Source organism: Diabrotica virgifera, chromosome 8, assembly GCF_917563875.1.
Source record: "Diabrotica virgifera virgifera chromosome 8, PGI_DIABVI_V3a".
Taxonomy (NCBI): Eukaryota; Metazoa; Arthropoda; class Insecta; order Coleoptera; family Chrysomelidae; genus Diabrotica; species Diabrotica virgifera.
This window is the reverse complement of record NC_065450.1, coordinates 197,447,712-197,471,920: the sequence shown is the minus strand read 5'-3', so window position 1 is coordinate 197,471,920 and position 24,209 is coordinate 197,447,712. Positions and strand designations below refer to the sequence as shown.

Below are 24,209 nucleotides of genomic sequence, written 5' to 3'. Positions count from 1 at the left end.
TCCAAAATTGAAAAATATGAAATAAAAACCTTAACAGACAACAGCAAAAAGGCCAAATACAAAGAATATATAAAAGGAAGGCTAGAAAACAGACAAAAGCACGAGGATATAAACAGAGAATGGGAAGCGTGTAAAAACATCATACAAGACGCTGCCAAAGAGGCCTTGGGTCTACAAAAAAAGGTCAAATCAACTGAAGGGAAGTGGTTCGATGAAGAGTGTCGTAACATAACAGAGAAAAAATAATGCATATCAACGATTACAACAACGACATAGAACAAGACAGGCAGAGGAGGAATATAGAATATTAAGGAGCTAAGGAATGCTAAGGAGGGAAGAGAATAAAATACATAGCAGAAAAAAAGAACACATAGAAAAAGAACTTCAAGAAATTGAAGAATTAAATAAACCAACAGAAACCAGAAAATTCTACCAAAAACTTAACAAAAGCAGAAAAGAATTTAAACCAAGAACAATGATGTGCAGAGACAACGAAGAAGATATAGTAACTCAACAGAGTGAAATACTACAAAGATGGATTGAATCCTTCAAAGAAAAGTTTGAACAAAACGGAGATCCACTATACGATGGAATTATACTGGATCAAACGGATACCAGAGAAACAAACCCCCCCCCCCCCCTCCGTAGCTGGAATGCAAGAAGTAATTACCAGACTGAAAAACAACAAGTCACCTGGATTAGACAATATTAGCGCAGAATTAATAAAAGAAGGCGGAGACTCCCTATTGAATGCGATATACGAACTAATAGTGAACATATGGAATAACAAACAACTGCCACAAGACTGGAATACCGGAGTAATTATTCCACTACATAAAAAGGGAGATCAGCTTGAATGTAAAAACTACCGGGCAATAACGCTACTGACTGTGGCATATAAAATACTGTCAAATATTGTGTATGAGCGATTGAGACCATATGCGCAACAAATAGTTTGGGGATATCAGATACCAATGTGGTTTCTGCAGGCGGAAGTCCACAATAGATCAGATCTTCGTCTTGAGGCAAATCTTGGAAAAGACTAGTGAATTTAATATAGACACACATCATCTCTTCGTTGATTTTGAGAGTGCCTATGATAGTATCCATCGAGAATTTCTGCTCCACGCCCTCAAAGAGTTTAATATTTCAACTCAACTCATTGATATAGGAAAAGAAACACTTAAAGTACAAAGCAAAATTCGAATTCAAAACGCACTAACAGATACAATCCATGTTAGAAGGCGCCTACGACAGGAAGATGCCCTATCCTGTATTCTATTCAACATCACATTAGAGAAAATAATTAGAGAGTCAAAAGTCAACACCAGAGGAACAATAATAACGAAAAGTGTACAAATATTGGCATTTGCAGATGATGTTGATATCATAGCTAGCAGCAAAAGAGAAATGATAGAAGCATTTAATGCGATAGAAAGAGCGGCACAAAACAGTGGCCTAAATATTAATGAAATAAAAACCAAATACATGAAGGCCAGCAAATCGACAGGCCAAACAAACCTACAGAATCTGACAATAGGAGACTATAACATCGGAAGCGTAAAAAATTTTACATATCTAGATTCACTAGTTACGCAGATAACAATGTCAGCGAAGAAGTTAAGAGAAGAATACATATTGCCAATAAAACATATAATGGACTAATTAAACATCTAAGATCTAACAACATCACGAGAAAAACCAAATGTAAAATATACAAAACCATGATAAAACCGGTCCTTATATATGGATCAGAGACATGGACACTGTCGAAAAGCGATGAGAACTTATTAGGTACGTTTGAACGAAAAATCCTCAGACACATATATAAGGGGGTGAAAGAAAATGACGTATGGCGCAGAAGATATAATTTTCAACTATACGCAGCATACAACGAACCCGACGTCATAACATCCATAAAGATCGGACGTCTGCGCTGGATGGGCCATGTTGAACGGATGTTGGAGACCGAAACACCAAAACATATAATGAGGCAAACACCAGTAGGGAGAAGGTCAAAGTGAAGACCCAAACTTAGATACATGGAACAAATGGAACAAGATCTGAAAACACTTGAGATTACCCACTGGAAGAACAAAGCAAGGAACAGAACAGAATGGCGGAAAATCCTAGAACAAGCCAGGACCCAAAAAGGGTTGTCTAGCTACTGATGATGATGATGATTATTGTAAACTGATTACTGAACGAATACACAGAATTTTATAATATTTAATATATAAGTTCCTGCGACTGGATTACTGCTTACGCAAGAGGCCATTGAGAAAAGGAAGAAGTTTATGTGAAATTTAAAGGTTACGTCCGTTTTTATTGGCTATGAGTTTCGCCGGTAGCGCTCTCTCGCGGTTTGAAACTTGTACTTTTCTTGTAAAATTGTTCAAATTAAATGCACAAAACTGCCATTAACAGCGCTGGCGAAAACTATTTAATCCCCTCTGCTCATCGGCTCACAGCGAATAAGCCATTTAGTATCGACGTGTCACAGTATTTTTTACAAAGGAAAGAATCAAGTGTCGTTCAGTGATTGAATTTTTATTTTTGGATGGTTTAAAAGCAAAAGACTTATCAACGAATATTGAAAGTGTATAAGGACTCTTTTCCTTCAATTAGTACTTACATACAGCAGAAAGAGGGGTTGGTGAATTGAAACGTGGTCGTGAAAGCCTTGAAGAAAATCCACGTCAAGGACGTCCAAAAACATCAACAAACATCAACCAAAAATCGTAAAAAATACAGGATATCACACTGGAAAATCATCGAGTGACTGGAAAAGATTTAGAAGAAACCGTAGGCATCTCATTGGGCAGTGTAGGCAATATTTTGACTCAAATATTGGGTTTCAGAAAGTTGTGTTCACAATGGGTGCCGCATTCATTAACAATAGAACAAAAACTCATTCGAATGCGACTTTCTCGACAACATTGAGAGCCTTTTCGAAAGGATAAAGTGCGTCGATTCATCACTATGGTCTACCACCATGATCCTGAATCAAAATAAGAGACTAAAGAGTGATGAAGAACCATCACTCCTATCGGCTCCCAAACGAGTTTGTGTCCAGAAATCGGCCAAGTCCAAGGGGTTAGCTTCAGTTTTTCTGGGATGCGAAAGGAATTTTGTCTGTGGATTACTTGCAAACTGGCAAAACAATGAATTTTAAATATTATTGTAACGTTTAGACCAGCTGAAGGAAAAAATTCATGAAAAAGACCCGACTTGCAGAAGAAAAAAAATCATTTTTCACCAGCTCAATGCACCGTGTCAAATGAGCATTTTGACAATGGCTAAAATACATGAATTAAAGTTCGAATTGTTGGAGCATCCACCGTATTCACCAAATTTGGCCCCTATCGATTTCCATCTGTTTGAATACCTAAAAAATAAAGCGTTTTTCGTCCAATGATGAGGTCATAACGTGGTCGTGAAAGCCTTTATTTGTATTTTATTTTTTTATATTTGTATTATTTGTATTTGTATTATCAGGAAGGGCTGTATTTTACAGCCCTTCCTGATTCTTCCTTCAGGGATGGAATTCTTAAATTGGAATCTCGTTGGAACAAGTGTATTAATGTTCATGGAGACTATACCGAACAATAAAGTGTCTTTCAAACCATAAAATTGTGTTGTTCTTATTGAACAGTTCGTAAAAAACGATGCAATGATGATACAACTTCGGGCTTGTGCAAAAACATCATACTGAGTGATAAAAAGTATTCACTTCAATAATACATATAAAACGCGCGAAGATTTTTATAGGAATTGATGAAAAGAGGTTAAATGTGTTTTTGATACATAAACATCTTAATTGTGTTATTATTACCAATAAATTCTCATTTGAACCTATTTATTGTAGCATTAAGATAATTTGAAGTGGGTAGAAGGACCTTAAACTAATTTCTTGAACATTCTTCTGGGTTTCAACATTTAATAGCACTAAATTGTATTCATATATAACTAGTTGTGGGATTAGTGGGATAATAAGCATACAGTTTGGACATATTTACTTAAAAACGTTAAAAAGCACAAATAGTCTCTTTATAACTGGCATATCTAATTACTTTTGGTTAAGCAAGTGGAAAAAAGAACAGGTTGAATTAAAATAAAGGACATTTAAACTAAAAATATACCACAACACATAAAAATGGTTTATAAAAATGATCTACTACCAAAAATATCCACTATATTGACAAGATCTTCTAAATGTAATCCAGTTACTGTTGGTAAACAAAATGTGAGAAATCACGGACTTACTTAATATAAAGGAGATTTCCATTAAACATCTACCACAACAATCAAAATTTTTTTGTACAAATGATCTAGGTAAGGTACTAATAAAAATGAACATTATATCTACAGGATCATTTTCTAACATTGCGCTTATATGGGCAATAATGCTCGACAACATGAATAGACCAATCTGAAGTAATTAGTGGAGCAATGTGGTACAATTTCAAAAAAATGTGGCAACTGCTTCGGAAATATTGCTTCTAATGGTACGTTTACATGGGCAACAAAAATTGCTCAATTATGAATGAGCAATAATGAAAGCAACAATATTGAGCGATACGGAGCAACTCTAAGAAACTAGACAATACTTTCATACATGAAAGCAATATATACAACAATAGGGAACTTGCATAAAATTTTTAATTCGAAAAAAATGGTATAAATCACGACAGAACATAATTTAAAACATGTATCAAAGATAAAAAAGTTGTTTTTGTGTTCCGTTTCGCCCCTAAAGACTATTCTAAATTCAAATTAATGCAGCTAGCACAAAACGCGTCGTGACGTCATATGGTTGTGTCTTTACATTCTGCACCAACAAAGTAAACAAAATTGTATATAATTTTAAATTAGACATTATAAACGTCAGAGAGAATACAGCTATGTGACGTCACAAGTGTTTTTGATCGTATGAACTATTTTAAATACATAGAAAGCTTGTACATTTACAAAATGGCACTAAACAACACTTATAGTGTTTTCTTTTATTTTCCATAGTAAACCTTCTTTCCTATCCTTCAAAAACTGTATCAAACTCCAATCTCAACAAACTGGTATATATTATTACAATGACATACGATAAATGTCATTAGAATATAAATATTTTTCCCTTATTCCGCGACGATAAGCTGGCCAAATACCCAAGTAGGTGGAGGCCAATAAACTAAAGAAGAAGACGAATATACCTAAATACTTACTTTACTTACTTACTTAGTCCTAAGCCTTTCTACCTTTAGGTGTAAGGCTGGTGGAGTTGAGTTTGGCATTGTAGTCTCCATGCTTTCCGATCTTGCGCTAGGTTTCTTGCACTTTCCAATGTCAATCCCTTCTTCTCGACTTCTTTCCTGATTTCATCTACCCACATAACTCTTGGTCTCCCTCTTTTGTTTTTCCCCTGCACTCTCGTTTCGAACACTCGTTTTGTTAGCCTCTCGTTCGACATTCTACACACGTGCCCGAACCATCTAAGTTGTCCTTCTACTATTTTTTCATTGATTGGTTCTAGTTTTAGGTTTTGTCTAATTGTTTCGTTTCGTATTTTGTCTGTCCTTTTTCTGTTTGCTATTTTCCTCAGGAACCTCATTTCCATAGCATTGACTCTGGATTTTTGTCTCCCCGTCAATGTCCATGTCTCGCTGCTATACATGATTGTTGGTCTAACTACTGATTTAACGACTGCCGTTTTTACTTTTTCCGGTATCCCTTTTTTCCCAAAAAATGTTGTTTTCATAGTGTTAAATAAGCTTCCTGTTCGTCCCATTCTCTCGTTTATTTCCATGTCTTGTTTACCATTTGATTCGATTATTACTCCTAGGTATTTAAAATATTCCACTTGCTCTAGTTGTTTCCCGTCTAATTCTATTGCGTGTGTCTTCCTCGTATTTGAAATTATCATTGTATCATTGTATCTGCACCAACAAAGTAAACAAAATTGTATATAATTTTAAATTAGACATTATAAACGTCAGAGAGAATACAGCTATGTGACGTCACAAGTGTTTTTGATCGTATGAACTATTTTAAATACATAGAAAGCTTGTACATTTACAAAATGGCACTAAACAACACTTATAGTGTTTTCTTTTATTTTCCATAGTAAACCTTCTTTCCTATCCTTCAAAAACTGTATCAAACTCCAATCTCAACAAACTGGTATATATTATTACAATGACATACGATAAATGTCATTAGAATATAAATATTTTTCCCTTATTCCGCGACGATAAGCTGGCCAAATACCCAAGTAGGTGGAGGCCAATAAACTAAAGAAGAAGACGAATATACCTAAATATATAACCATAAACATAACCATATAGTACCACTATGTGACGTCACGGGTCGTTTGAACTATTTTAAATCACAGAAGAATTTAAATTTGTACTTAAAGTTATTATGAGTTTTTGAAGCATGAAATTTTGAAAATCTCATTTTTAAACAAAACTGAACATTATTATGTAATAAAAAAAGAATGTGTGTGTACTTTGTACGCACGTAAGAAGTTATACTTCTATTATATAATTTCAAAGAAATAAATATACTTAACAGGTTATTTGTATTTTATTTAAATATTAAACTAACTTTCTTACTTTATCACTTTTAAAAAAATTTTATTAAAACGATACCAAAAATTAAAAAAAAAAAGAATATGAAGCGTCCGGAATTTGAACCCAGGACCTCTCGATCTCCGGTCACACGCTCTCCCACTGAGCTATATTCCCTTCGCTTTGACAGGTTACAAGATTTCTCATACATACCGACAAATTTAATAGAATAAGTGAAGTATACAAAAATACTTTAAATATACTTACTATTATTATAAAAGATCTTATTCCCGAGGAAGACAACTCCAAGGACACAAAAATTATAATAAATAATACAATTACTAAAAACACTAATATATCCTTTTAATGACTTATTTGCGCTGACAGCGCTGATACATACATATCTTGAAAGATTAGCAACGAACTACATACTGTCTGTGTGCGCATGCGCCCGGTATTATAAAATTTCACTCTCGATCATAAAGAAGTATAACTTCAAAAAAATTTGCAAGTTCCCTATTCAGTTAAAGAACTGTGAGCGCTATGGATGGCATTCTTGCAGCGGCAGCTTGTAGTGTTTTTATTATCATGAGCTAAAAGCAAAGAAGAAAGGGCAGACTTATTTAATATCACAGACATTTGGGCAGTTTGAAGATTAGTTACTAAAAAAATATACATTATATCTAAAAAATATTTTTCTAAGTGCTTTACAGAGTTACTATTTGTCAAGGTATATAAAAATTGACAGACATACAGATATAGAAAGTTTAGACTGAAAAATATACGACACCATTTAAAAAATCTTTCTACAAATGATCTAAAGAGACAAATCAATATTATATCCAAAAGAACTATCTCCAGCTAATATCTAACTGTCATTCACTTCAAAAGTTGATGGAAATTATGTACATAAGGCCTGAAAAATCATATTATACAAAAAAACACTTAGCTTCTCTGAAAAGAATTATTCTAAGGGTACCAAAGTGCCTCATTGATAAAAGATTCCAATGATTCGTTTTATAAAGTTTTCTAATAATTTCACAAATAGTTTTTTTTTAACTATATAACTGATTCCAGCTGGTTCCTAAAAAAACTGATACGACTCTTAGTACGATTTGATTATTTTGAGCAGGGCCCAGAGCACGCCAAATAGAATTCTATTTTGCTGACGTCACAAAATAGAATTTTATAATGGGATAATCGACGGTTGCTAGGCAACGTGACGTCACTAAAATAGAATTCTATTTGGCGTGCTCCCGCACCAGGGTATGATTGGTCTGACATTATATTATATTTATTATGACAGACAAATAATAAAATAAACAAACAAACAGCCATTTTTTCAGGTTGAAGTTATCTCACAAATTTTAAGATTTGGCAGTGACAGTATGTAAATAATAAGTATTTATTCTTCAAAATATAATAAATTAAATATAATTAAACTCATATTCATTATATCACACCTCATCAAAAGCTTTTTACAAGAACATAGTCAGCGATTTTGATATGGCTTAGAGCCAGACTACATCAAGATCGCCTATAAATCAAAAACAAAAAGAAAGAGAAGAAGAAAGTACACTGCTCAATTTTCTGCAAAATACGCTTTAAAAGTCGTATCAGTTTTTTTTGGAACCAGCTGTACATTGTAGAAGTAGGCATAAAAAGATTTTTCTGTAGAATTACTTTATCTAAAGCAAATATAATAAACATTATCAATATGTAATGTTTGCCTAGTTTTCTTTAATATTTTTATCATCAAATAATCTTAGATATAGACTTTCCTTTCTATTTCTGTGACTTTGGTGACTCAAAGAAAAATCCTATTTAACAATAAAACACTGAAAACTTTTGTTTTCAATACTTCAATTACTCACTCTGTGGCTCAGTGGTAAGAGAGCCTACCTTTGGATTCAGGGGTCGTGAGTTCGAATCTCATTTAAAAATTAATAAGTAAAAATAATTTCTATCCTTGTGGGATTGGTACTCTTTCGGAACAGAAATTCACATGTCAAAAAATAACTACGATATAGAACTGAATATCATTAAACAAGTAGTAGTAAGTAAACAATGGATACAACAAACAAATAATAAACAAAATTGTAAACCAAAAACTGCAGAAGAAAACACTGAAATTAGTCTTCCCACCACCAGAGTTACAAGTTACATGAGGTGACCGACTGACTAAAAACTTACATAGGTCAAACTGGTAGAACCTTTAACAAAAGTATAGCAGAACACAAAAGAGCTTTCAATAATAGAAAAACGATTCTATGTATGTACTTCACATTCTAGATCATTATCATTCTTTTAATGGCAAATTTCAAATACTCCATATTCAAAACAAAGGCTTTAGGCTATCCTTACTAGAATCTATAATCATATATTTTGTAGGATTATTGAAAACAGAAGGTTTCAGTGTTCTATTGTTAGATAAAATGAACTTCAATCAAGTAACTTCTGAATCCATAACTTCTGAAAGAACTCTAGCTCAAGACTATTCCAGCTGTAGAATACAGCTATAGCTGTAGCTCAAGAGCATCCCACCTGTATATTGGACTTAGCAGATAGATTCAGTGACTGTGAGTTCTGTATTTGTGGTGACTACAACCTACCTGAGGCATCCTGGTATAATCTTAGTGATGGTGTAGGTGTAACAGTTGAGTGTCCGCAACACTATCCAGCAAATATTATTTGTACTTGCTATAATTTTCTTAATATGTCACAAGTAAATACTTTGCCTAACCTTAATAATAAATTTTTAGATCTAGTTTTTTGTACGCAGAGGGATGCAGTTGTGTCAATTTCTACTGATATTCTATTGAATACTTCTCAACATCATTCAGCTTATACTATATTGTTACCTGCGGTTAATTTAAATTTGTTTCTTAAATATGATGTCTTTTATCATGATTTAAAAAAATGTAATTATCAGGTTTTAAATGAACATTTAGCATCAATTCCTTGGAACGAGGTATTAGATGTATCAGATATTGATTGCTGCATAGAAAATTTTTACCATATTTTATATGACGCCATCAGTATGTTTGTTCCTGTCAATCGGTTTAAATCGTTGAACTTTCCAGTTTGGTTTTCACGAGAATTGATTGAACTTGTCATACAGAAAAAAATAGCTCACCGGAATTTTAAAGCATCTGGCAACTCATATGAGGAATTTTCAGTGTTAAGGGAAAGATGTAAATCATTACAAGCAGTATGTTATAAAAACTATTTAGAGAATATTCAAGCAAATCTTTCAAGCAATCCCCGCTCTTTTTGGAGACATGTTAATGCTACACGTGGGTCTAACGCTTATCCTAATGTAATGTCTAATGAAGGTGGGGATGTAATAGCTCAATGTGGTGAGGAAATAGTCAATCTATTTGCCAATTATTTTTAATTAGAATTAACTTTGAATTAGAGTAAAGTGTAGATATCCAAACTCTGGAATTTAGTCTGACAGATGTTTTTGAGGGAATTATGAGTTGAAAAACTACATATTCTTCAGGGCCTGATGGTATACCTGTAGCACTTATTAAGAACTGTATGTTTTCCCTTTGTAAACATTTACAACAAATTTTCAATTTATCATTGTCATCATCTATATTTCCACATTATTGAAAAAATAGTTTTCTTACGCCTATCTATAAATCTGGCAATCGTGAGTGTGTAAATAATTATAGAGGTATAACTATTCAATCAGCAATCCCAAAACTTCTAGATAAATTGGTATCGATAAATCTTACCTGGGCTTGCCGAAACATAATTATTGATGAGCAACATGGTTTTTCTAATGGAAAGTCAACTGTAACAAACCTTGTCAACTACCAACAATACTTGTTGGGTGGATTTGAGAATAAGATTCAGTTCGACAGCATTTATACTGATTTCTCAAAGGCATTTGACAGGGTTAATCATAACCTGTTGGTTCATAAACTTCATGCGTCTGGCTTTGGTGAACCCATTGTTAATTGGATGTAAAGCTTTTTGATGGGACGTACACAACAAGTTCGTATCAACAATTATGTTTCTAAAGAATTCCATTGTTGTTCTGGTGTCCCACAAGGGTCTCATTGTGGTCCCTTGCTCTTTAACTTGTTCATTAACGATATTGGTAAGGCTATCAAAAACTCACACTTTCTACTATTTGCTGATGATCTTAAGTTATTTCGTTACATACATGATATATCAGATAGAGATCTTCTGCAAGATGATGTTAATAATATATGTTTATGGTCGAAACAAAATGGTTTAAGCCTAAATCCGACTAAATGTTCTTGTATTTCATTTGGTCGTATAAATTAATCTAACAGCTAATAGATATGTTCTTAATGATGTACTCTTGGATTCAGTTACTGAGATTAAGGATTTGGGTGTATTATTGGATTGTGCATTGACATTTAGAAGCCGTTATCTTAAAATTAAGGAAACAGGATTTCGCAATCTTGGTTTTATTTATCGCAACAGTCATGATCTCTCACCTACTGTATTCCAATTACTGTCTCTAGTGCGCTCAGGACTTGAATACTGCTCTGTTTGGTCTCCATTTCATCAAGTTTACATTGATGGATTGGAGAGCGTTCAGCGGAAGTTTCTAAGATCCTTAGCTTATAGAGCACATACTAATATAAGAAATACTGAAAATTTCGTCATAGATTATTTTGGAATAATGTCTCAATTTAATGTTGCTACACTGAAGAACCGCAGGTTGAGAGCGGATATGTTGTTTCTATTTAAAATTCTAGACAATGCTATTAATTGTCCCTCGTTATTGGATAATGTGTACTTAAACACAATACATAGAACTCGACACACTGCACTCTTTTATATTCATTTTCATAGGACTGAGTATGCTCGTCATTTTCCCTTGTCGAGAATGCTCAGCTTATGCAATGACATGCTACTTGATCCATTCTGTCCAAGCATTAATATCTTTACAAGGCAGCTTGGGAGTTTAATGATTTAAATATGTGATATTTTTCATCTTCTGTAATTGGATATACTGTGTTATTTTACAAATTTTATTGTTTAATTGTCTTTTATTCGTTGATTTTTGATGTTTTTTGTACATGATTTTTACTTTTACTGTTTTTTTTTTGTATTCGTTTGTAAATGGTTCTACTGTCGAAATAAATAAATAAAAAAAAATAATAAAGACTAATAGATAAAAAGAGAAACGAGTGGATAAGCCTAAGGCCAGACACGCGATAATTTACGGCGCCGTAAGAGCCGTTAAATGAAGCGCGAAAATGGGTCCCATGGTGAGAATAGTAGATGGCCAGACTGAGCTGTAAAATATCGCGCAGCAACATCGAACGGGCCCATCTTTGGCGTCGTGTCGCAAACGAAGGGACGAATTCATTCAAGAGACCTAGTATGCAGTGTACTGAACGAAATTTGTAGCTCATCTAGCCACAACATAAGAGAAATAACAAAAACTCCCTTAGCATTTACTATCAAAATGTACGTGGAATACGCACGAAACTAAGAGAATTCTCATCATCAATAATATCAGATGAACTTGATGTTATACTCCTAACAGAAACATCTTTACATTCTGAAATCCATGATAAGGAACTAAACATTGAAGATTACGTTATTTATCGATGTGATCGTTCAAAATAAACAAGCAATGCTCAACGATTGGGTGGATCACTAATTGCAGTTAAGAAAACACTACAATCTTCAGTTTTAAAATCTACTATATCAAATATAGAAAATGTTTTTGTACAAATCATATGTGCTACTAAGAAAATTCTTTTTGGGTGTGTCTACATTCCTCCAGATGCGTCGTTGGAAATTTATGAAGATTATGCAAGATCAGTGGAAGAAATATTGGCAAGTCAGAATTTCTCGTCAGTATTTTTATCTGCTGACTTTAATATATCAAAGATAAGATGGGAAAGTGATGAATTTGGTTCTAGAGCTATTGGTATGTTAACGGATAAAGTTAAATGCATATCTGACCTTTTTGCTTACTTAAATTTTTTTCAAGTAAATACTATACCTAATTATCTCGGTAACTACCTTGATTTGATTTTCACAAATGTTGAAAATATAAAAACACGAGCCAAGACCGTACCAATTGTTAAATGTGACAGACATCATCCAGCCTTAATTTTTGATCTAAATCTTGATAAGATATCTTTACTAAAATTTGACTATGTTTATACTGATTTTAGAAATGCTAATTATATCCAAGTGAATGAATTTTTAGGTTCTTTTAATTGGGATGATATTTTTAAGAGTAATAATATTAATCAAGCTATACACATGTTATATGAAATATTACATTATGCTATAGACGTTTTTATACCAAAACATAGATGTAAAAACCGCAAATTTCCAAAATGGCACTCACCCGAATTGGAAGAACTTATTTTTCTAAAAAACAAGCTCACAAAAAATATAAGTTAACAAAATTACCTGAAGATTATAAAATTTTTTCAAATCTTAGAGAAGAATGTAAAACTCAATCAGTAAATAGCTATAATGTATATGTTAGGGATCTAGAAGGGATTGTGTCAAATAAAAAGGAATTTTGGAAATTTGTAAATAGTAAACGGAATCATTATGAATTACCTAGTACTATGAATTATGGCGATATTTCAACGGATGATCCTCAACAAATTTGTAACTATTTTGGAAGTTTTTTTGCCTCTGCATATACAATTTCGAATTCTAGTTTAGATACAGCAAAATCGTTTCTATATAATAATTATGTCGATATTAATAGTTGTGATATTAGTGAAGTAGATGTATATAATAGCATAGAAAAAATAAACCTTAATCTAAAATGCGGCCCTGATAATATTTCACCCATTTTTGTTTATAATTGTAGATTCATCCTTTCTCGGGTTTTATGTAAAGTTTTTAATATGTCGTTGTCTCAAGGTGTTTTTCCTGATAAATGGAAAGATAGTTATGTTACCCCGATACACAAAAATAACGATAAGAAATCTATTGAGAACTACAGAGCAGTTTCAAAAATCTCTATTTTTGCTAAAATCTTTGAAATGTTAATAACTGAAAAATTATATCCAAAAATAAAATCCATACTAATATATGAACAACATGGTTTTATGTCAGGCAGATCTACATCTACAAACCTACTTGTATTGGAGGAATTCATTTTAGAGGCCTTGGAGAGCCGGTGGCAGGTTGATGTGATCTACACCGATTTCTCCAAGGCATTTGACAGGGTGAATAAGGATATATTAGTTAAAAAATTATCTGCATTAGGAATTCATGGATCATTATTATCATGGCTTGAAAGTTACTTAACAAATAGAAGACAATTTGTCAAAATTCATGATTGCTTATCATCAGAAATTAAAGTCTTATCAGGAGTTCCTCAAGGAAGTCATCTCTCTCCAATGCTTTTTAATTGTTTTGTCAACGATGTTTTAAACTGCTTTTCCGATTGTAAAATATTACTGTATGCTGATGATTTAAAGATATTTAGGGTAGTTAAAGATGTAAATGACTGTCTTCTAATACAAGAGAATCTTGATAATTTTTTCAGGTGGTGTTGTGACAATAAACTGAATTTAAATATTGATAAATGTAAAATAATGAGATATCACAGAATCTTACAACCTACACTCTTTAACTATTCTATTAACAACAAAAACTTGGAAATTTTAACATCCATTAAAGATTTAGGCATTATTTTTGACTCATCTTTGAGTTTTACTAAGCACTTTGAGTTTGTTGTTAATAGAGCTTTGAAGATGCTTGGTTTTGTAAAACGTAGTCTTTCTGATTTTAATAATATAAATTGTCTTAAATCTGTCTATTGTGCATTAGTTAGATCAATAATAGAATATTCAAGCTGCATATGGACACCCTACTACAGATGCCACATCGATAATATAGAGAAAGTCCAAAAAAAATTTCTAAAATTCATTGCATATAAACTAAATATACCGTCTGAAAACATCAATTATAGTGAAATTCTCAACTTACTAGATTTATCATCACTGGAAAATAGAAGATCATTTCTTGATTTAGTTTTCTTATATAAGATTGCTAATGGATTGGTTGATTGCTCAACACTTCTTGAGAAGATAAAATATAGAGTTCCTCAATGTAATACTCGTAGTAAAGAACTATTTTTTGTAGACTTTCATTGCACCAATTATGCACAGAACAAAGCAATTGGAAGAATGTCTAAGGGGGCCAATAATATCGATATTGACTTTTTTGACTGTTCATTGCCTGGTTTTAAGAAAAAATTTTAAAAAAAATGCTAAATTGTATTTAATATATATATATATATATATATATATATATATATATATATTTTTGATTTTTCAGTCTTTATATAGTGATATTGTTCTATATTTTAATATGTATTTATGATTGTGATACTACCTATACCTATTGTGATATGTGGTATTTTTGTAAATGGTATTTTTGGCCGTAAATAAACTATTTATTTATTTATAATTTCCACCTTCACTAGTTTTATCTCTTTTTGTTTCGCAATGTATTATGTTTTCCATCTTTTGAGTTATCTTGCCGGTTATTAGCGCGCTCATCACTGTATAATATAGTCAACCTCTTTTATCAAAATCTGTTATTAACCTACTACAACTACAACTATTCTCAAAGTTTTTGGTGGTATTTAAGTAAACCTCTTCCAAAGTTCTTGGTGGTATTTAAGTAAACCTGTTCCAAAGTTCTAACATCATTTCTTGCTCTAAAGTAACAATATTTTAGTAAGTAAATAATACATGAATTAACTAAATTAATTGGGACAGTATAGACAAGGCGAAAACGACGGGTCCGTTGGGAAAAATATTCCCATGAGATTTTTTTGCATAATCACATTCGTGAGACATCCCAGAATAAGGTTCAAGAAGTCACCCACGTGAAAAGTGGTTCAATTTTTTTTTAACAATTTTGTTTATTCAAATTGCAAAAATCAATATTTTTGGCTCGGACAATTTTTTTTAGGTTTTTTGGACCATTCTGGACAAAAAAAGGTCTCTTATAATTTTTCTCTAAAGTTGATCTTTTTCGAGTTATAAGCAATTTAAAATTTGAAAAATGCGAAAATGACCCTTTTTAAGACTTAATAACTCGGTTAAAAATTATTATTATGAAAGTTAGAAAGTGACTAAATCAAAATTTAAAGTCTCCGCTACATGATTCTGAAGAAATCTGTGTTATAAATTTATTACTAAGCTGTTATTTTTAATTAATAACAATGGGCGGTTAGATTGTATTGACGCGGCTGTAAATGTGAGTGCAAGTAAGATGCACAATTTTGGACTGCCGGAATGGCATCTCTCTCACACTCAGCATTTACGGCCGCCTAACACGTGCATGGCGCTCATTATTATTACTTAAAAATAACAGCTTAGTAATAAAATAATGACAAAAATTTCTTCAGGATCTTGTAAGGGGGCATTAAACTTTGATTTAGTCACTTTCTGACTTTCATAATACATAATAACTTTTAACCGAGTTATTAAGCCTTGAAAATAGCCATTTTTCGTTTTTTTCAATATTAAATTGCTTTTAACTCGAAAACAATCACCTTTAGAGAAAAATTATAAGAGACCTTTTTTATCCAGAATGGTCCAAAAAACCTACAAAAAAATTGTCCGGGCAATATTGATTTTTGCAATTTGATTAAAAAAAATTGTTAAAAAAATTTGGACCTTTTTTCACGTGGGCGACTTCTTGAACCTTATTCTGGGATGTCTCACGAATGTGATTAGGCAAAAAAATCTCATGGGAATATTTTTCCCAACGGACCCGTCGTTTTCGCCGTGTCTAGTACTTTGTACTTAAAATTAATATTATTGATTTTAGTTTGTAATACAATTTTTCTGGTTAACCCTCCGGTAGCCACATCTCATAAAGGTACATGAGTGGATACACTGCACTACCTAATGCCGCACATACAAAAAACGGTATTAGATGTTAAAAATATCAAAAAAATTTTTAGAATAACAAAAGAAAAGCGTTATTGTTAACATTCTATTGTATGACTTTAACATAATGTAATAACTCAGGTGCAAAATAAAAAACGAGTGGTCAGTCTTACAATGTAATCTGAACAAAGAAAACGTTTACCTACTACAAAAAAAAATTCACAAACATCCCAAAAGTAAATTAAGTACAGTTGGAAAAATGAAAGATTACCCATGAACGATCATATCAATCACATATTATTCAGATTATTAATAATCTCTCTCTCTCTCTCTCTCTCTCTCTCTCTCTCGTTTTGCTATTTATGGAAAAAGACAGAAAATACAAAATATGTGATTGATGTGATCGTTCATGGGTAATCTTTTATTTTTCCGACTGTACCTAAATACAAGATAATTGAATTTATCTTATAAACACACATTGCACTGAATTTTTTTCTCATTTTGATTTTTGCAAAAAAAAATTATTGAACAACTCTCACTTCAACGCTCAATATCAAACTGATAAAACACTTCAGAAAATGCAATACCCGCAGGTAGTACTTTAAAGATAGTCACTCGCACATATCCAAATAAATAGATAATGGTGTGTACGAAAGAATATTGGTAAAACTTATTAAAGCTTTAAAATGTGACACAGAGTATCGCAGGGTTAAAATGGGATATACTAACCATGTAAACAGTGCCACGAGTTGTAATAGCAGTAAAGATAAAGTCCACAAGTAGTTCAGTACAACTATTCATTCAGGAATTAATACAAGGAACAACTAATAAACAACATTTTAAACCAAAAATTTCATAAAGAAGCCCTGAAATTAGTCTTTCCACAATCAGAGAAAAAACCAACGAACTGTCAACAATGATGGAATCGCCATGAAGCAAATTTAATGGCGCCAGGATGAGATAGAAGATAATCAGGTAAAAGAGGGAAGATAATCGCCAGAAAGTGCTCAGGTACGTTGTAGTTGTAGCAAATTTTACCTGACAAATTCTCTGTCTCTCTCATGTCTCTCTAGAAGTGCTAGAACCTCTCTCTTGTATGTTGGCGCCTATCTCGCTTCACTGTTGGAATGGTACGGGCCATTCCATCAGTGTTGACAGTTCGTTGGAAAAAACCCAGTTCTTCTGCTTGATTACATATGCAAGCAAAATCTCAACAAAAATGGCCAAACATAAAAAAGAAAGGAACACCAACATTCAGGACAAACAACAACTTAAGCAAATATATTAAGAACAAGAGCCAACAGAAAAAGCATATTGGTATATCGATGGCTAAGTGTGAAAACCTCGTATCTCATTTTTTTTCGAAAATAACATTTTGGTGGTTTTAGTTTGAAAACCTTGTATCTCACGATCTACAACTGTTAGAAAAAATCCAAATACACTAGACTATTTTCTACAGCCGAAAAAAGAAACCACGTATATCAATTGCTCTCTTGATTTAGTGTGAATACCACGTATATTTATAACCAAGAATTTGGTACTTAATTTGAAGTGTTTGTTTGAGGGATTCGACTTGGAGAAATGTTTTTGTGAACAACAAGAGGTAGTCCTGCATACAGAAACATTTTATGAACCTTAAATCAAAAGATTTGTACTGTATCAACCTAGTATTTGGAGGTGTGCAATAAGCTACGAAAAATGAAAACCTCGTAAATAATAATATACACAATCTCATTTGAGATGAAAACCACGTATATCAAGATATACGAGGTTATCATAGTTACTTGGGCAAAGGCTCTATATACTGCAAGGATATTTACGTGTTTTTCATAGTTAATATTTGTATTTCCAATTTAATAGCAACATTTAACACTTTTAGCTCTAAGCCAATATCAGATAGTTGTCTCAATGTGCTCAAATTAAAAATACATAACAGCAGTTTTTGTTTTTAGGTTATATTATGCCGAAAATCAGTTTTTTGCCTCTCCTGTAAAATTGTAATTTAATGAGATACGAGGTTTTCACACTAAGCCATCGATATACAAATTTGCATGTGGAGACTGCCCAAAAACTTACATCGGTCAAACTGGCAGTACCTTTAATAAAAGTATAGCAGAACACAAAAGGGGGTTTCAATAATAGAAAAACAGATTCTACGTACTTACACACTTCGCCTTTTATATCATAATCATTTTTTTAATGACCAATTTCAAATTTTCCTTATTCAAAATAATTTTTTTCTTCAGTTCATTAGATTTGTCAAATTTAAAAAATGGAAAAATATGACAAAAAAAGTACAAGAACAGTAGCTCAAAAATATATACTTATTATGTTCAACCTCTTTTACTAAAATTTAATATAATGCCTCTTCTTAATTTAATTCTAATTGTCTATCAATCATCAAACTTTTATTAACCTACTTTCAAATTTTTGGTGGTATTTAAACCTGTTACAAAGTTCTAACATCATTTTTTCTTGGTCCAAAGTAACAACATATTATTAAGTAATACATGAATTAACTAAATTAATTAGGGACAGTACTTTGTACTTAACATTAATATTCTTGATTTTCGTTTTTAATATAATAATAATTGTTCTGGTTCAAATATTTTATAATACATACTAACCATGTAAACAGTGCCATAGATCCTCAAAGAATCGTAAATGCAGTAAAGGTAAAGTCCACAAGTAGCTTGAGCACAGCTATCTGTCCAGGGATGGACATATTCCATACAAGTAGCAGCAATGGGGCTAGTAATTGGGATTATTTTGCTAAAAGTTTGGGACATTTTCCAAAACAATTCACAACACTATTTATATAAATTTGATCATAATGGTAAAGACTATAAGTATCGTAGAGGTTTTTGGAGAAGAACTTTGTACCGTTTTGTCTCCGCAAACCTTCTGTACAACCTCATAGGAACCTCAGTACGAAGTACGACTGTTTCACTAATTTTAATCTTAAAAATTAACGCATGTTTGGTTTTTACGTTGTCAAATTACATATGGGCTTGACACAGGACGTCATGTTTTTTGGTAATTGAGAAGTCGAATTGACTATTTGTCCGAGAAACGGAAGATAATCTCAATAATTCAGGGCTTATGCAATACATCATACATTTAGCGGAGAAAGAATTCCATATTATGTATCTTTAAAAATGCTACCATGATCCACGGTTCTTAGATATTACTACGGTTGCCTAAATCGACTAACCAATGAACATTAAGGGTGAGATTACGTCACGAGAGTTTACTGTCATTTGAATCGTAATATGATTTTTTCGAATCCTGAGAAAACCAAGTATTTTAGAAAAATTTAAACGCAGGATGCAAGATTACATTATTACCGAGGGCGGAAAGCCCCTTAGAATAAACAAGCAGATTCTATTGAATGAAATATTTGAAATTAAATATCACACTTCTCTTTTATTTTCAGCCCTGTAACTTATTAAAATAAACATTATAGAAGTTTTCAGGGACTTTCAGCCCTCGGTAATAATGTAGCCTTTCATTCTGAGTTTAAATTTTTCAAAAATATTTATTAGTTTTCTCAGGATTCGAAAAAAATGAATACAATTAAAACACATTGAGAATTTTGACATGCGTCAAAGTTTTGCATTAACTCAATGTAAAATTCTGAACTGTTGAATTCCAGCTTCCCTAATAATTATTTTACATCAAAAGACATTAGAAACTATTTGAAGAGGATTGAAATCTGTATTGGAAATAACTGTTAAAATTGGTCTACGTAATTATTTATACTAACTGTAAATATTTTTATTTTATCATGTATTGTTTAAAAACAATAGGGCTTTTCATCGATTGTCATTTGTTTCGAGCTTCTGTCATGTGTCACATAATATTAATACATCTACGACATACGTCTTTGGTTTCTATCATTGGTATATGCCAATAACGTATGACGTAGATATATTAATATTATGTGACACATGACAGAAGCTCGAAACAAATGACTGTGAATGAAAAGCCCTATACAGTTGATAAGATACCCTCAGTTGCGGAGAAAGGATTAATAATAAAGATTTTTTATTCAGTCGATGGTGAGAGCACTGTCAGTTAAATAGTAACGTGTGGCCTTACTTTTACACGCATACCTATTGTGGCAAATGTATCATATTTTTCAAAATTATGTCAACTCTTTCAAAATGTAAACTCTTGTGACGTAAAGTCAAAAATATAAGTCTCCCCACCACCGTCGGACAAGACAACCGTAATAAAGTCTAATAACCGTGACCATGATCCCCATGATCTACAAATCTACATGAATCTGTACAGGGTGAGGCAGATAAAGGGCCTATTAGAAATATCTCGAGAACTAAAGCTAAGAGAATAATAAAAATTGGAATACAAGGGTTTTGAGGTATAAACTATTTAATGGAAATATTTTAAATGGGACACCCTATATATTTTTACACTTTTGGGTTCTCCTCGGTTTCTTTTTTCTTAAAATATAAGGTTTTGTAATATTATACAGGGTAGGTTAAAAGATAATAACGTTTTCTTATTAATTTCGTAGTAATATTCACACCCTGTATGATTGTAGTAGTTTGATATAATAAACTCTATTAATGTTCAAATGATTTTTAATATAGTCTACTATTGCTAAGAGTTATTGGTATAGTTTAATTTTTCATTTTAGTATACAGGGTTGGTCGAAACTCGGAATGAGTATTTTCTGAGTTTTCTTAAATGAAACACCCTGTATTTTAGTACTGTAAGGAAATGTTCTTTTATGGTACTTTTTAATTTCTTAATCATTCCCTATACCTAACTGCTTTAATTTGTGAGTTATTGGTTATTCAAGCCAAACATTAATTGCAACACAAAATAGGTGAAATTGTATTAGGTTGGCCGTGAAAATATTCAATTACAAATATTTTTTTGGAAATAAATACATATTAATCTAGACTGATACTTAAAATTGCCAATAATGGTTGAGGTGTCAAAATACCATCGAAGTTAAGATTGTTGGTGCGATTAACAATTAAGCACAAATTAAAGCAGTTAGGTATAGGGGATGCTTAAGAAGTAAAAAAGTACAATAAAATATCATTTCATTACAATACTAAAATATAGGGTGTTTCATTTAAGAAAACTCAGAAAATACTCATTCCGAGTTTCGACCCACCCTGTATACTTAAATTAAAAATTTAGCTACACTATCAATTGTTAACAATAGTAGACTATATTAAAAATCATTTGAACATAAATAGAGTTTATTATGTCAAACTACTACAATCCTACAGGGTGTGAAGATTGCTACGAAATTAATAAGAAAACGTAATTATCTTTTAACCTACCGTGTATAATGTTACAAAACCATATATTTTAAGAAAGAAGAAATCGACGTTAATCCAAAAATGTAAAAATATACAGGGTTTCCCATTTAAAAAAACGAAGGTATAAGCAACTTCCGGTATAACCGGAAGTACCAAATCGATTAAAATATTTTCATTAAATAAATCAATCTTCAAAACCCCCATATTCCAAGTTTCATAATTCAGTTTCCTTTAGTTCTCGAGATATTTCTAATAGGCCCTTTATCTGCCTCACCCTATATATCTTTGCTATTACTGGTTACATTGATATGCATGTATATACAGGGTGGTTCATCTTATTCGCCTCGGTGTCTGTACGGAAAACCACTTGATATTTTAATAAAATTTCTTCACAGTAATATACAGGGCCATTAATACTACAATCTAAAAATAATGTGAATTATACAGGGTGCTCCAAAAAAGAGTGGTATATCAAAGTTATATTTTTTCTTATGGAATGCCCTATATCTGATAGCATTACTGAATTGACCTTAAAAAATAAGCTATACTTTTATAAGGGTTCCCTATACCTAAATACAGGGTGTTTTGATTTATTTCGATTTTTATGAAAATGTAAGGTTTTAGAAAAAAATAAATATCTACGAATCTAAGAATCAGTAACAAATTCCTTCTTGGATCTTAATAATAGACTATTTAGCATACTTAAACAGATGCTTACTGCAATAAAATTTCTTACAGGGTGGTCAAAATATGAGATTGTTCTATTAACAAATTCAAGCTGTAATAACTTACTTAATTTAAATGGAACACCCTGTATCTTACTAGTCTATCGCGTAGAAAATATACTTATCTTTCAATTTGTATTAGGGTTTCCTACACCTATCTTTTTACAGGGTGGTCAAAATATTAGATTTTTCTATTAACAAATTCAAGCTGCAATAACTTACTTATTTTAAATAGAACACCCTCTATCTTACTAGCCTATCGCGTAGACAATTTATTTAGCTTTTAATTCTTATTAGGGTTTCCTATACCTATCTCCCTTCATTTGTTAAATATTTAAAGATTTCCTAATTTGCAAGCTTTAAAAATTAGAATTAAGTAAATATGTCGTGGTTACATATTATGCACAACACATCACCAACACCGGCAATATACTTAGACATGATACTGTCAATAATAAAATTTTCATTGTTATCATGTAATCACACAAAGTGTTGTATTGTTTTAGTTGATTTTGGCCTACATGTGACATTGAATAATATGTATATATTAAACTGCATACCCTATATTAGATGCCGTATTCTGGAAGATACTTAAATTATATTTCATTCCGTATAAGTATTTTCCATATCTTAAACCAATGGTTATTAAATAAATTTAAGAACACCAATTCTTATTTGAATCTTTGAATCGCAATTACAGACAATTAAAGGCAATGCTACTATGACGAAAACGAGCCTATTGTACAAAAATATGTAAAAATGGGTATTTACAGAATAACGTGGGAATTAACATTTACAGAATAACATGTGTATTGAGAATGTTTACATGGAATTGAAGAGATTTTAAATATCTTCCATTATAAAGAATAGAATATCGAGTATGTCATTTAAAATAAGAACACTGTGTGATTAAATGATAAAAATATGAATTTTATTAACGAAAGTATCTTGACTAAGATATTTAAGTATATTGCCGGTGTTGGTGATGTGTTGTACATAACCACGACATAGGTACTTAATTCTAATTTTTAAAGCTTACAAATTAGGAAATCTTTAAATATTTCAAAAATGAAGGGAGATAGGCATAGGTAATAAGGATTGAAAGTAAAGTAAATTTTATACGCGATAGATTAGTAAGATACAGGGTGTTCCATTTAAAATAAGTAAGTTATTACAGCTTGAATTTGTTAATAGAACAATCTAATATTTTGACCACCCTGTAAAAGATAGGTATAAGAAACCCTAATATAAATTGAAAGCTAAGTAAATTTTCTACGCGATAGACTAGTAAGATATAGGGTGTTCTATTTAAAATAAGTAAGTTATTACAGCTTGAATTTGTTAATAGAACAATCTCATATTTTGACCACCCTGTAAGAAATTTTGTTGCAGCAAGCATCTGTTTAAGTATGCTAAATAGTCTATTATAAAGATCCAAGAATGAATCTGTTACTGATTCTTAAATTCGTAGATATTTATTTTTTTCTAAAACCTTACATTTTCATAAAAATCGAAATAAATCAAAACACCCTGTATTTAGGTATAGGGAACCCTTATAAAAGTATAGCTTATTTTTTAAGGTCAATTTAGTAATGTCATCAGATATAGTGCATTCCATAAGAAAAAATATAACTTTGATATACCACTCTTTTTTGGAGCACCCTGTATAATTCACATTATTTTTAGGTTGTAGTATTAAAGGCCCTGTATATTTCTGTGAAGAAATTTTTTTAAAAT

At 31.7% G+C, this 24,209-nt stretch overlaps 1 protein-coding gene across 4 annotated transcripts in view; it reads right to left on the bottom strand.

The window, feature by feature from the left end:
• The window catches only part of LOC126889260 (transmembrane protein 135-like), an 86,032-nt gene that overhangs the window by 55,402 nt on the left and 6,421 nt on the right, over positions 1-24,209 (bottom strand). Inside the window, exon 1 of one of the 4 annotated variants that reach the window (XM_050657369.1) lies at positions 19,075-19,445. The exons of 2 other annotated variants lie outside the window; for them this stretch is intronic. In XM_050657369.1, the coding sequence (XP_050513326.1) occupies positions 19,075-19,236 (162 nt within the window). In that variant the 5' untranslated portion in view covers positions 19,237-19,445. Of the gene's footprint in view, positions 1-17,176; positions 17,264-19,074; positions 19,446-24,209 lie in introns of those variants that run through there. One more of the 4 variants, XM_050657370.1, reaches the window with a different exon arrangement.